Source organism: Letharia columbiana (assembly GCF_014066305.1).
Source record: "Letharia columbiana isolate WasteWater2 chromosome Unknown Sc0000007_s0, whole genome shotgun sequence".
Lineage (NCBI taxonomy): Eukaryota > Fungi > Ascomycota > Lecanoromycetes > Lecanorales > Parmeliaceae > Letharia > Letharia columbiana.
The window spans coordinates 124,597-136,925 of NW_023501043.1; the positions used below are offsets into that span (position 1 = coordinate 124,597).

The 12,329-nt window shown below is 50.8% G+C and overlaps 6 protein-coding genes across 6 annotated transcripts; 1 reads left to right on the forward strand and 5 right to left on the reverse strand.

Moving 5' to 3' along the window:
* Window positions 1-924: 924 nt before the first annotated feature.
* On the reverse strand, window positions 925-1,417 carry HO173_003080 (uncharacterized protein; the record flags this gene model as incomplete). The annotated part of the gene is given in 2 exon segments (XM_037305009.1): window positions 925-1,230; window positions 1,247-1,417. The coding sequence occupies 2 exon segments, from the start codon at window positions 1,415-1,417 to the stop codon at window positions 925-927; spliced, it is 477 nt and encodes a 158-aa protein (XP_037167874.1).
* A 308-nt stretch (window positions 1,418-1,725) lies between these two features.
* On the reverse strand, window positions 1,726-2,904 carry HO173_003081 (uncharacterized protein; the record flags this gene model as incomplete). The annotated part of the gene is made up of 3 exons (XM_037305010.1): window positions 1,726-1,993; window positions 2,058-2,618; window positions 2,705-2,904. The coding sequence occupies 3 exons, from the start codon at window positions 2,902-2,904 to the stop codon at window positions 1,726-1,728; spliced, it is 1,029 nt and encodes a 342-aa protein (XP_037167875.1).
* A 1,599-nt stretch (window positions 2,905-4,503) lies between these two features.
* On the reverse strand, window positions 4,504-5,544 carry HO173_003082 (uncharacterized protein; the record flags this gene model as incomplete). Its single annotated transcript, XM_037305011.1, has 2 exons — window positions 4,504-5,359; window positions 5,414-5,544. The coding sequence occupies 2 exons, from the start codon at window positions 5,542-5,544 to the stop codon at window positions 4,504-4,506; spliced, it is 987 nt and encodes a 328-aa protein (XP_037167876.1).
* A 620-nt stretch (window positions 5,545-6,164) lies between these two features.
* On the reverse strand, window positions 6,165-7,818 carry HO173_003083 (uncharacterized protein; the record flags this gene model as incomplete). The annotated part of the gene is made up of 4 exons (XM_037305012.1): window positions 6,165-6,248; window positions 6,300-6,892; window positions 6,946-7,435; window positions 7,489-7,818. 4 exons carry the CDS (start codon window positions 7,816-7,818, stop codon window positions 6,165-6,167), a joined length of 1,497 nt encoding a protein of 498 aa, XP_037167877.1.
* Window positions 7,819-8,967: 1,149 nt separating this feature from the next.
* Window positions 8,968-9,561, reverse strand: HO173_003084 (uncharacterized protein; the record flags this gene model as incomplete). Its single annotated transcript, XM_037305013.1, has 3 exons — window positions 8,968-9,050; window positions 9,116-9,295; window positions 9,354-9,561. 3 exons carry the CDS (start codon window positions 9,559-9,561, stop codon window positions 8,968-8,970), a joined length of 471 nt encoding a protein of 156 aa, XP_037167878.1.
* An 836-nt stretch (window positions 9,562-10,397) lies between these two features.
* HO173_003085 (uncharacterized protein) lies at window positions 10,398-10,928 on the forward strand (the record flags this gene model as incomplete). The annotated part of the gene is made up of 1 exon (XM_037305014.1): window positions 10,398-10,928. The coding sequence occupies one exon, from the start codon at window positions 10,398-10,400 to the stop codon at window positions 10,926-10,928; it is 531 nt and encodes a 176-aa protein (XP_037167879.1).
* Between the last annotated feature and the right edge of the window lie 1,401 nt (window positions 10,929-12,329).

Below are 12,329 nucleotides of genomic sequence, written 5' to 3' on the forward strand. Positions count from 1 at the left end.
TTCCTTCCTTCCTTCCTTCCTTCCTTCCTTCCTTCCTTCCTTCCTTTTCTTCTCCATCCACCTCACTAACCCGCCGACCCGTCCGTCCTCCCGCAGGGGGAAAGATTCGCTCCTCTCCGCCCGCGGCATGGCCGATCGACCGGGCGCGAAAGCGGCCGAGAAGGGGAGTTTGACGGGTGTGGTCGTCGCGCGGTGTGGGACGGCCGAGTCGGCGTTGGGGGGAGGGCGATGTGGAGATGTTGAGGGGGTGGTTTGAGGGCGGGGGGGGCGGGTGTTTGAGGGGTGGGTGGGTGACTTTAGATTCTGGGAGGATGAGAGTGGGGTGTAGGTGAAAGGGGAAAGGGCGATTTCACGGCTGGGAGGTTTGTGTTTGTGCTTTCGTTAAGTAAGGGACGGGTATTGTGAGGGGGGAGCTGTTCGGGGGGGGAGAGGGGGGGGGGAGAGATAGGGATTTAGAAAAGCAGGTTGTACACAGCTCGCGTGGTCGAGCGACGGATGCTGCGTGTGTGATTCTTGGAAACGGCCTTACTCTTATTCAATCAACTGAATTGCTCCTCGAAAAATAAGATACTTGGTGACATTGCGTATGGGGCTTTCTTGATCGAGATGACAGCCTATTGCAAAGCTTGGCATCTTCGCTTGTTGCCCTCCCCACCTAAATTTGTATGATGAGCCAATGGGGAGAAGAGAGTGAAAATAAGTTGACCATGATGCTGTATACCTCTGCCTGGTATTGTACTGAATCTGCGTAAGAGTGTATCCTCAATATTCGCACTCCAGATACCGTTCCTCGTAGCATGCGCTGCTCATCACTCCTGAACAACAACAGTTCGAAAACCACTGCCATGCCCGTGCCGACCGCTCATCGCTACGCTCGAGATTCGCAAGCACCATCAATATATATCCCGGGTCACTTGCGAGACACTATTCATCCATGGTAAGCCGCACCGTCTGTAGCCTGCCCACGAGGAGCAGCTTCGAATTCCCGGGGAGGTTCAAATCAGCCGTGTTGTAGAAGAACTCGCAATCCATGCGGTATGGAGGAATTGCCGGTGCAAACTCGGTTGGAATGACGTGAACATGGCTGTCAACTTTGCTGGCGGTAGTACTCGCTGAAAATCCGTTTGAGATATCGGCCAGAGATTCATCCACAGTAACAGCATTAGCTTCATCAGGGAGGCCACTTTGCACTTCCGCCACTGCACGCGGATTGTCTGAGTCCGCTTCTTGCTGTGGAGGGAGTCACGCTGATGATCGATGTCACAGTGATGTAGAATGTGGCTGACAGATAGACGTTGGGAAAGGCAGCTAGGACGGTAATGTACAGCATGATGCATCCCAGAGCGGTGAAGAGGTCATAGACGGCATCAGCCAAGCGTTTGAGAAGGATGGCGTAGGTCTCGACTACTAATTCCATGGGGTAATTGGTGGCGCCGTGAGGCAGCCTTGCTGTATGGCTGGTGGTGCGATAGAGATATGGGTGTCTGGAGAAGAAGAATCTTGGAAGACCGGGAGTCGTCGTCGGTCTGTCGAAGACGAAAGTCTGGATGAGATACAAGGGACATTTGCCGCAAGTTTCGCCAGCAGATAGAATGGAGATCTCGCAACGTGGCATGTGCTCCTTCAACTTTGATCCGCTAGAGCCATTTTGACAGATGTCACTCCTCAGACGCCCTTTCCTTACTGAGCGATACATCGTTCAATGTTCTTCCCACTTGAACTGATTCAGCGCCCATCTTTAATGCGCCCATTTAACTTCCCTTCAAGCCTTTCAGTGTCTCCTGCTGCCCATCCCATAATATCCAATTCGACAAACCGATCCTTAGCAGCCATGATGTTGAACCGCGACAGCTCGATTTCTAAATCCCCAGGCGGCAGGATAACAAGCACATAGGTGTTATTCGTCAATCGCGCCAGGATCAAGTTGAATCGCGGTGCCTTGATGGCGATCTCAGCGAATGGATGGGATGCCGTTGACGAGTGGGTGTATTTCCTATCAGCTTTCGGTCAGCCTGAAACACAAACAGACGAAGCGAAGTATAGAAGGAGCGGCCTACGAAAGTGAATGCTTAAACGTCTTGATGACATTGCTCAACCGTTCCTGGCGATCACTGTACGGGTTACGCTCCCCTAACTCGCTTGTCACGTTCGTGACTGTCAGAAAGGTTGCTCGTTCGAACAGTATAATCTCCTCTGCGCTTGTTTCCTTGGCTAAATCGTGCAGATACCCGTCTATGATGTGCAAATTCGGAACCAAAGATTTCACAATATCCCCCCACGCCTTGTACAAGCTCTGATCCCATATGGTCGTGCCATACACCTTCAAGCCTTTCCTAAAAACGCCGCTGTACTCTTGGATGGCGAGGGTACGGTCCTGTATCACTTGATCTCGGAATATGTTTTGCACGAGGTCGATTTTATGCACCAGGGCGAAGACGTGCGCGGAGGGGGAGTATTCGGCTAGGGCGGAGATGACGGCGGTGTAGGTGAGGAGATCGCGAGGGTTGTGGCCTTCGAAGGAGCGAGACTCGACGTCAAAGACGTAGATGAGGACGCCCACGTCGCTGAAGGTTTGAGACTTCTGCGATGTTAGGTAGGTCTCCGTGAAGGCGTCTTGTCTGTTTCATTCTTGCGCATTAGCGAGCGTTCAGCGCTCCAGATGTAGAGCAGGAAGATGCACGTAGCATTCGATTTGGATGCATACCCTCCACAGTCCCAGAGGTTGAGTATAAGACTCCCCAGGAACTTGACTGTACTGTGCTCAACATCTATCGTTGCACCCAGGCGGCGAACATCTTTGGCGACATAATTGCTGAAGATGATACTGCGCATAGAGGACTTGCCAGAGCCAGACTTGCCCATCAGGAGGACTTTCTTCTTCTGGGGTTTCTTAAGGCTGTTCATGCTGGCAGCTTTTCACGCTTGTCAAGTAAAGGTATGGGGTAGCTTCGGTTGTTGGAGTGTGGAGAGGTTGAGATTTCTGGGGGGAAACGCAGACGTGTTCTTCGAGGGTATGGAGTATGATAGATGACTAGCATCGTCTTGTGTATACAGGCTGCTTGATCCAAGAAACTTTTCTGTTACGAAGCTTGGTTACAGACGTAGAAGAACACTTGTAAGGATTAAGGAACGATGGCGGGAGGCTTGGCGAACAAGCTGACAGAAACGTGGCCCCCACTCGGAATTGTGGCCGCTTTGGCGGGGTGAGCTAGCTTAAGCTAAGCAGGGGTGGTGGGGGTGACAGTCAAGACGACTCAAGAGACTCGAATCTAGACTGCAATGGAAACCCACACTCATGCAATCTCCCCGTCAACAAAGCCAGTCCGAGATCTTAGCCTGAAGCAGCGGGATGCGAGAGCAGGATCTCGACATCCGTCTTTTTTTTCAAAATCAAGCAGCACTCACCCCATACCGCCACGGGCCGCAACCAAACCAATTAGGTACTACAGGAGAGATTGTCGCCGAGGTAAAAACGTGCCACTGTGCATATTTCTGACCTACATTATTGTTCCTCTTTTTGGGTGAACGGCTTGACGGATCCGAAGAGCGGGAAGTTGTTTTGGGCTGTTGGAATACAGGTATGGAAAGACAGTCCTGGAGAGTGGAGGCAGGCGGAAAGGTCTGGATGAGGTTGGAAAAGTCCTTGGGTTCGGGCGCGGTGCCGAGGGGGAAGTGACAGTTTGTATGGGGTTTTTCTGGAAAGTGTCGTTTTATGTGCAAGGGAATCGTGTTTTAGGCGTTCGATTCTGTTTACATACGATCTTTTGATAGAGAGATTCGATTTGTTCTCGTCGATACCCTTTGATGTCAGGTGTATATGAAAAGAAAAAGAGCTTTCTTCTGGTGGGAATTGGAATTCTCTCTTTGCATGACGTTTGCTACACTCTCTGATGAAGCGTATGGTACTGCCTGACTGATTCAAAAGGTTTGTTGTCACCTGCCCGGTCACGATTGGACGCGCTGGATTCCCTGCTGCGGACTCTCTCTCATGTAATGCTTCCTTCTTTCTACTATCCTGTTACTCCGTCGCAGCAACCCAGTCCCTTTTGGTGCTTGTACTATGGGAAGCTTCTCGGACGGATCTTCCCATATTGTTCCATCGCATGAAAGATAGCAGCCGGAGAAACATCAGTGCAATCGTAAACATACGCAAACGTGTTATCAGGGTAGGGTGGGTTGGTACAAGCAGTATCTGTGTTGGTTAGAACAGCGGAGACGACACTGAGCGCGAGAAACGCAGATCTTTATCATGGATTTTGGCAAACCATCTATACACAGAGACAAAAGGAGAGGATTCTGGGAGCAGTGCAGTGCAGTGCCGGTACACCGTTTTGTGACCTTCAGGCAGCTTCGCTGCTCGGCTTTTCGTTGGTTACATAGCTACTTCGTGCAGGGGCAATTCTGAGGAGGAAGATGTGGATCAGAATGAGACACTACGTCTTGAAAAGAAAGTCAAATAAGCAATTCTCGTTCCAGTCTTCCTGATTATCATCCGTGAGCTTGTTACGACGTCGCTATCCTTGCGGTGCTGTTGCTGTAGTGACTCTCAACAGATCGGACCTTGAATATGTCTCCCGTGCCGATCGTTATATTGTCATACTCCAGCGTGATCTCCACCCCCTCAAATTTTCGATTTTCAAAGACGACAACGGAGATGAAAAGAAAGGCCTTTGATATCTGACCGCAATGCAAAGCTGCACCAAGGTAGTCGTCGACATGGAATGCAACGTTGCCGGAGAAACTGACCCCAGTGACAGACGCGCATTGAGCATTGGTTTCATATTGTGCCACCGTCGCTATTCCGTCTATCACCGAGCTAAACAGTTCTTGGGCCGGGATAGAAGTGCCGTCGAACCTCCAGGAGACGGAGAACCTGGGATCCTCAGGGTCAATTACGACGCCCGAGTTCTCTGCCACGCTCTTCGTGCTGCTGACAAGAGGAGGGTTGACCGTGTTGACCAAATCAGGCATTGTGCTGTTCGGATTCCCCAGGAGGGGAGGCTCAGGCAGCAACCCAGCACGCCCGATTCGCTGCCCGTCCAGCATGATCCTAGTAATGGCTGTGAAGAATCCAGGCCGTCGTTTGTACATGTCCAGAACGGTTTGGTGGTAAGCTAGAACGACGTGGCCTACTTGAAGCGTCGGGCCGTCAATGGTAGTGACAGCGAAAACTCTGTTGTCGAGCGCCAGGACAACCGGACCCGGGCGTTTTGGATCTATTTGGGCCGTCCATGATTGGTTGCTGAGTTCCCACATGAGGTTAATTACAGCGGTGTATACTCCGATCGGGCTGATTGGCTTGGACTCATCCCAGATTGTATCCAATTCGAACCCGGGTGGAACTGGAGGGATTGGTACACTGGGGTTTGGGCTTAGCCTACTTTCTAGCTGTATAGGAAGATTGCATGTATACTAAACAGGGAGGGTCGGAAAGGTGCTGTGATTTCCAATCGCCACTGGCGGCAGCGTGAGGGTTTTGGTGAACGCCAGGTCTCGTAGTATGAGCAGGAACGAGATCTTGAATGAGATGTTCATCTTGGGCATGTTACTGGGGCGTTGTTAACCACAAAAAGAGAAATCGAAGAAGAGTGGGATGTATGACTAGCAATTGAGTAAGAAATACTCGAGAAACCAACGACAGACGTGGCGATGTTGTCTTCGGTAAGGCATTCTCTCTTGCGAAAGCCGCAAAAAGCTTCGCGCAAGTGGTTCCAAGATGCGAAAGATCCAGAACCTATCCCATTCAGTTCCATGCGCTGGACTCTTCAAGCGAATGTACGTTAGTTATTTGGTCGAGTGTTGTCATAGGCCAGAACATAGACTGATATTCTGAGAAGGGTCCTTGGCGGAAAAAGCGTTGCCCAGACTTGGCTTCGGAGATGCCTGCATTTTCACATGACCTACCGCGTTTTGAGAGAAAGGCATCAAAATATCTAAGTACTACCAGTAGTATCATTATGAGAATCGAATGGCTCATCGATGAGAAACCCTACATCTTGCTTGCCCGTCAACGTCCCTAACGCAGAATTGTACAGCAATGAATCATCGGAATGCGGAAACATCCTATGACATCTGCACGCCAGCCTTCTGACAAATCTGACCTCAGCAATAAACAAAATCAGCGTTCCACAGGTTTGTCGACGAGTATGCGCACATCTAGTGCATCAGAATACCGTGCCGTCGGACATTATCATGATAGGAGGTTCCTTGGTATTTGGCCTTGAGACCTCGGCCAATTCTCGTCCACCCTGTAGTCAACATTAGATCAGGTTCCAAGTAATCTCAAGTATCGTGCTTACCTTCCAACTCCCAGCCTCCAGCATCTGCGCCAGACTCAATTTGTCCGAGCCGGACAGCCCAAGGATTCCATTGACCTCAACCAGCAGGTCGTCCAGGAATCCGACCGTAACAGCCCGCCATTCCACAATTACATCATCATGTGTCGCGAATAGCGGTACGACCTCCATATTTGGCTGTCCCTTCACCATAGAATTTTCCCTGTATTGAGCTAATCCTCTGTTCGCATCTTTCTCCTTGAGCGTCAGAAGTCCCGTGTCGACCAGTAAACCCCCGTTCCTGTATTCTGGTAGCCCAGTCAGAAGCTCCGTACCGGCGAAATGGATGCCCATTACCCTTCTCATCGGAACCATCAGGGAGTAGCACAGCCATTGTGTGAGTTTGTGGAAGGGAACAATAGTCTCCCATGGAAGGCCGGGTGGCGATTGAGGCATGGAAGAGCAAGGCCAAGCATCACCGAGTGAGACCCCATCGATTTGTGTTCGTGACGAGGGCCAGACATTTGAGAGGCCGTTGATGAGGACTGTCCAGAGGGTGGGGACGGTGATGACTGGGACGGATGCGGCTTGTGTGGTGGGATGAGAAAGGAGGTAGTCTATGTTAGACTGTCAGTGTGGTCTAATCATCATGATCGGAAAGACGGTGTACCCAGCATATGCCCTGGTCTTCCTTCGGCGCCAAACAGCGCTGAATTCTTCAGAGCATCCCCGAGTCTCGATAGCAGCCCAGCTCTACCTTCCAGTCCTGCTATTGGATTGTACTCAGTCACTTGTAAACCTTTTGCCAGTTGTTGTACGCTCAATCGCTTCAGACCCAGGCTATCGACCTGACACGGTTCCTGCGTGTCGCTGCTGAAGTAGCCGGCCTTGAACATTTCCAGACTGGCGATGGCTAACCCTTCACTCCGCTTGTAGACCTTGCCCGACTCCTTTGATTTGTATGACCATAGTGTTCCGGCACCTGCGTCGAGTAAGACGGAAACGAGGAAGAGGTCGATGAGACGGCGGGTCTTCTCTTGTGCGTCGACTGTTTTGGGCCATGTTGCTATAAGTTGTTCGACTCGAGGTCGTCCACCCGCTTCGAAGTGTTGCCATCGGCCATGGGAAGGTATCTGGGAATAGTCTGGGGCGTAGTCCCTCTATCGTGGAGTCTGTCAGTCGGGGAATGAAGGGTGGTAGATCTTTGTCCCACCTTGATGATCGAAACCAAATAGTTGGCAGTCTCACCAAACTTGCTGCCATCGACATCGAAATGAGCGAGTTGATTTCTCTTCGCACGTTGATATATCAGCTGACATCTAGCTCTGACGGCCCATATGCTCCTAAGGTAAGCTGCAGGATCCAGGGTGGGGTCGGGAGGAGCGGGTAGAGTGACGTCGAGCGCTGAAGGAGAAACAAAAGGCGAATTCTTATGGGATGCCTGGGTAGGTGGTGGCGACTTCAAGCTACTGCTGTTGAATCCCGAATCCATGATTTCGCCATTGCTGGGGATTTTGGCGCTTTTGCGGTTGAAGATACGCATAGCTTAAGGGAACTCCCGAGTGTGGGGGGTTTGGGGGGGGGGGGGTGGAAGAATGTCTCACCCAGCCCCAATTTCGTATGATGGTGGTGGTGATGTGTGTGCTGACTCGATGCTGCAGATGCAGGTGGGATGTTTTGTTTGGAGGAGCTTGGTAGATATTGAGAGGAGCTTTGCCTCTCTTTCCATGCCTAAAGTAAGGTAAGGTAAAGTAGAGTATTGCCTTCTGTTGGGGGTGGAGCACCGGAGCGAGAAGCGAGATAGGAGGAAGGTTTAATGCTTAATTCCAGCACGGAGGAAGAAAAGGCTCGGCCTCCTTTCGGCTCGCATTGACTTTCTTGGGACCTCATGGCCTTGGCTCTGAGTTCGCACGCTCATGCAGGTACCACCTCCGGCACATTTCCCGTCCGGACGAATGACAAGGAAGAGATCTGGACACGCTGTGGACACTGGACAGTACTCTTTGCTGCCTTCACTTTAGGCTACCAATCGACGGATCATTGACTCCAGGGACCAACGGCTCGGGCACACCTCCCCGGCGCCAGTGGCATTGGGGGCCATCTCCATCTCTACCTCGCCAATGACAGTCCTTACGGCTCAATGCACCTGCTCTAATTGGTCTAGGGGACTGTGACGGGGACAGCGTGCCGAGCCATACGAACCAAGTCCCTGCCGCAATTTCTCCGCTGCTGCTCTAGTCTATCTTATACGAGGAATTGCCCCTGTGAACGGGTTACCTCCCCCCCACCCCTTTTCCAGCCTTTGTAATCTACTGCCGGCCATGCACATATGTCTTTCGTCTCCGTCATCATTCCGGAAGGAAACCCTCTCTCGACATGCTCATTCCTATACTTAAATGTCTTGTCAAAGGCAGGGAACGGACATTGTTCAAGATCAATGTGTGGAAGAAGCTGATGAGTTCTAGTGTCAGAGGAAGTATGGTATCTAATCTACACAGTCTCCGTGCGGTTCCCACTAGCCTTGTCGGCATCACCTTGCACGTGTGGCCATGGACCCTTTCGTACAGTGTCGTCCACAGCTGAGTTGCTCTTGGAGGCGTTCAATTGGTAACTAGACTATTTCTTGGAAATTGAATAATCACGCTGAAGTGCCTGGCCCACCCACAACCCCTGCCGTTGCGTTCAGAAAGTTTCAGGGTATCACTCCTCTTGGAATCATCCTATCAATAGGTGCACTTGTACTGAACACCAAGATGGCCATCGCCTGTTGCCTGCCTATTGAAGGTCATTTGCTGTCAGAAAATTTTGATAATCCAAAAGAGCACTCAAGGTTTACTTACCAACTGCTGCCCAACCAACCTCTTTCCTCATTCCCAGACAACCCGTTCTCACAGCGTTGATGGGGCTACGAAAGTCAACAAAGCGCCCTAGATCTGACCGCGGAAACGGTCCTGGAGGTTCGGTCGGCAAGATTCCTTTTGGGATGTCCGCAAGGTTGGCGAGCGCAACTGTACATGATTCTGATCAAAGCCTTGTGAGCGACATGGCTTTATTTTCAAGTTGGGACGTTTGACTCACTCATAATATACCGTCTTGGGGTAGCCATCTTGGGTACATCTGGGTGGGAAGGCGGAACTCCTGGGTGGAGAAACTCGAACTCAGCATCCTTGTACAGTGCGAAGTCTGAACTCAGAAATCTTCGCCACGCTTGGAAGCAGTTATCCTTGAACTCGGAATCATAACCGGTACTTCCGACCCATATCAGAGACGAGGTGCACCGTTCCATCGTGGATTGATCCGACACATTCAGAGATAGGGTAGAGAGTGTGTCCGGGCTGCCGAGTGCTGGGTTCAGCGGGAGAACAACACCGGCGGCACCGACGATCAAATAGACGGCGAGGAAGCAGCAACAGTCGGAAAAGGAAGGTACACCCATTCTTTAGATTCTCTACGGCATAGAGCCCAGTTGTGAGGATATATGGGAAACGAAAACATGGGAATGTTAAGGGAATCACGGATCTATTCTATGAGAGCGGATAACGCACGGCGGATACTTCCCAAGCTCTCTGGAATACGCGCGACTGTTCCCGATTTCCGTAAAGCGTTATATGCGTCCGTCCATCACTCGAATTACCATCGATGGGGAGCATCGCTAATGTGGAAGAGGCTGTGACCGGGTAAATAGCCGTTTCATGCCAATCTCGTTGTTAGATAGCAAGGCACTATAGATGATGCCTTTTACGTAAATCTATCTTCTTAAAGTAAGTATGCCCGGTCGCGCCACCCTTTGTGTCGCACCTCCTTTGGAAATATCAGAGCGTAGCGACGACCAGTGAGGCCGCGATTCAAGTGTACGTTTACTCCATTGTCCTTCCTCGAGGGCACTTACGATTATGCATGCACGTACAATAAATATTCTACCTATCCATATACTCCTCTTTCTCCTCGAAGCGTGTCAACACTGTGACAATACCCGTGAACACCCAACACAACCGCGCCTCTCGACCTCTTCTCTCTCAACAACGGTACAACGAGCCGGACACTCGGTACGTATCCACCCAAAGCAAATTCAACACAGCTTGAGTCTTCGAGGGGACCGAGCTCGAATCGGAATCGTGTCTGATGAACGCGTTGAACGCACAACAGATGCGGGCGCTACAGGACTGCAACGGGAAAATACGATATGAAGAGTTATACGGCCTCCATAGATCCGACGTCGCTACTGCCATCACGCCCTCCACTTCCGATGAAACTTTTGAGCGGCGCTTTGCCATGTGGGCAATTGAGAAGGGTGTTTTAACAATGGATGCTGAGAATAGATACGGATCACTTGAAGTCGGTATACTCTGGCACAAGAAGAGGATTGGTTGGGCTTTGATTTATTTGGGTCCAAAGTCAACGGTATCGATGGTCGACTGGGAAAGTAAGAGCCACAACGCTACTCTCGACGGTAGACAAGGTTCGGCACCAAGCAGCATCGTCAATATTACCAACAATGTTGGCGCTATAGACGAGTCACGAGTGAATGTAACCTGGGAACCATTCGACGTGAATTTTTCAAGCCTCTACGACGTCTTCATCTTCATCATAAAGTCTCTGGGCAATCTTGCCGCGCATGTTACTTCCGAGCGCGTGGAGAAGTGGCATGTTTGACTGGATACAGTGAGGGAGAGGATAGGCATCGACCGTATGAAGCGCCCTGGTACGCCGGTCTTGGAATTCCAGCGGATCATAATTACACTGGTGCGTATTGCTGAGTATGTGCGGAGAAAGGGACGGTCATGCTATGTGTGGACGTGGATTTCCCTCGTCGATGTGCCTGTTGCGCGGGGATCGTTTGGCAGACATCATGGATGGACGAGTCCCTTCAGCCAGTGTCGCGATTCAATTGACATTGAGTTGATATAGTGTCCCATTCTTAGAGGAGAAAAAGGTCCACGAAACTCGTGAGGCTTGTCAACGAGGTGAAGCGTCATGGGTAGCCGCTTATTCGCCACGTAATATAGTCAGTGAATACAGTAAAGGCGTCTCTTCATTCGAGGCCCTTCTGGGCAGGATGTGCATTCATCTCGTCTGCTGGACCACTCCACTCACCCCAAAACATTTTAAGAGTGCCAGGCGAGGGAGAGCATCAACCAACAGCGTGCTGGTCGCCTCGCCGCATTACACAGCTCGCTCGCTTAAAGCCGCAGCCCTGGGAGCTCCCACTTTACCTGGGGCCAGATTTTTGTCTTCTTTTCCTGCCAAAAAACTATTGAAGACTTTCCCCCAACCCCAAGGCTCGAAGCGTGAGTTCGATTGAAGTAAAATGTAGCGAAAGTCGGGCATAGAGGGGGATATTAGGCGGGTGGGAAATCCGAAGATTTTACGGTCTTCACCGAGGTGGACGTCGCTGAATTCGAAGCTCTAAAATCCTAGATGCTTCCGTCTTTCCATTGGGCACACTTTTGTGGGTATTACCAGAATAAATTGACTGTTGATCTCAAGGATTTCGTAATGTAGGGTGTTTGAAGCAGGAAAGATGATCCACTGGGCTTACAAGGACGTTCATCCAGGGATCGTTTCGTTACGTGGTGCGAATGAAATTTACCTTATATGAACGGTGAATAGTATCTTACCTCAGTACCTCCGGCATTTGAAGTGAAGGCGAACGCGACCGAGCAATGTACCAACTTATCAGTCCGAGCTGCTTACTGTGATGGGTGCGGGGAGGGTGATGCTGGAGTTAATTCAGAAATATGGTGGATGAAAGCTTGTAGCGTCAGTGATCGTGGAATTAGTTTCGGCTGCTTCTGCTTCTGTTTATATGGCAAATCTGAACTCTGCCGACTTGCTGAATCAGAGCACAGCATCAGAGTTTTGGTGAGACTCCCTACCTCCGCCTCCATACCTACCCATGCGGCCTCGTACACGTCCTGATATCGTGCCCAAACTCTTCACAGGTGCTAGTAAATCTACCTCAACCTCAGACCGCATGTGTATCCGAGGCACGTCCTGATTCAAAGTATTGATACTGCTGATTGGATAGCCCTGTCCCATGGCTCCAACCGTAAT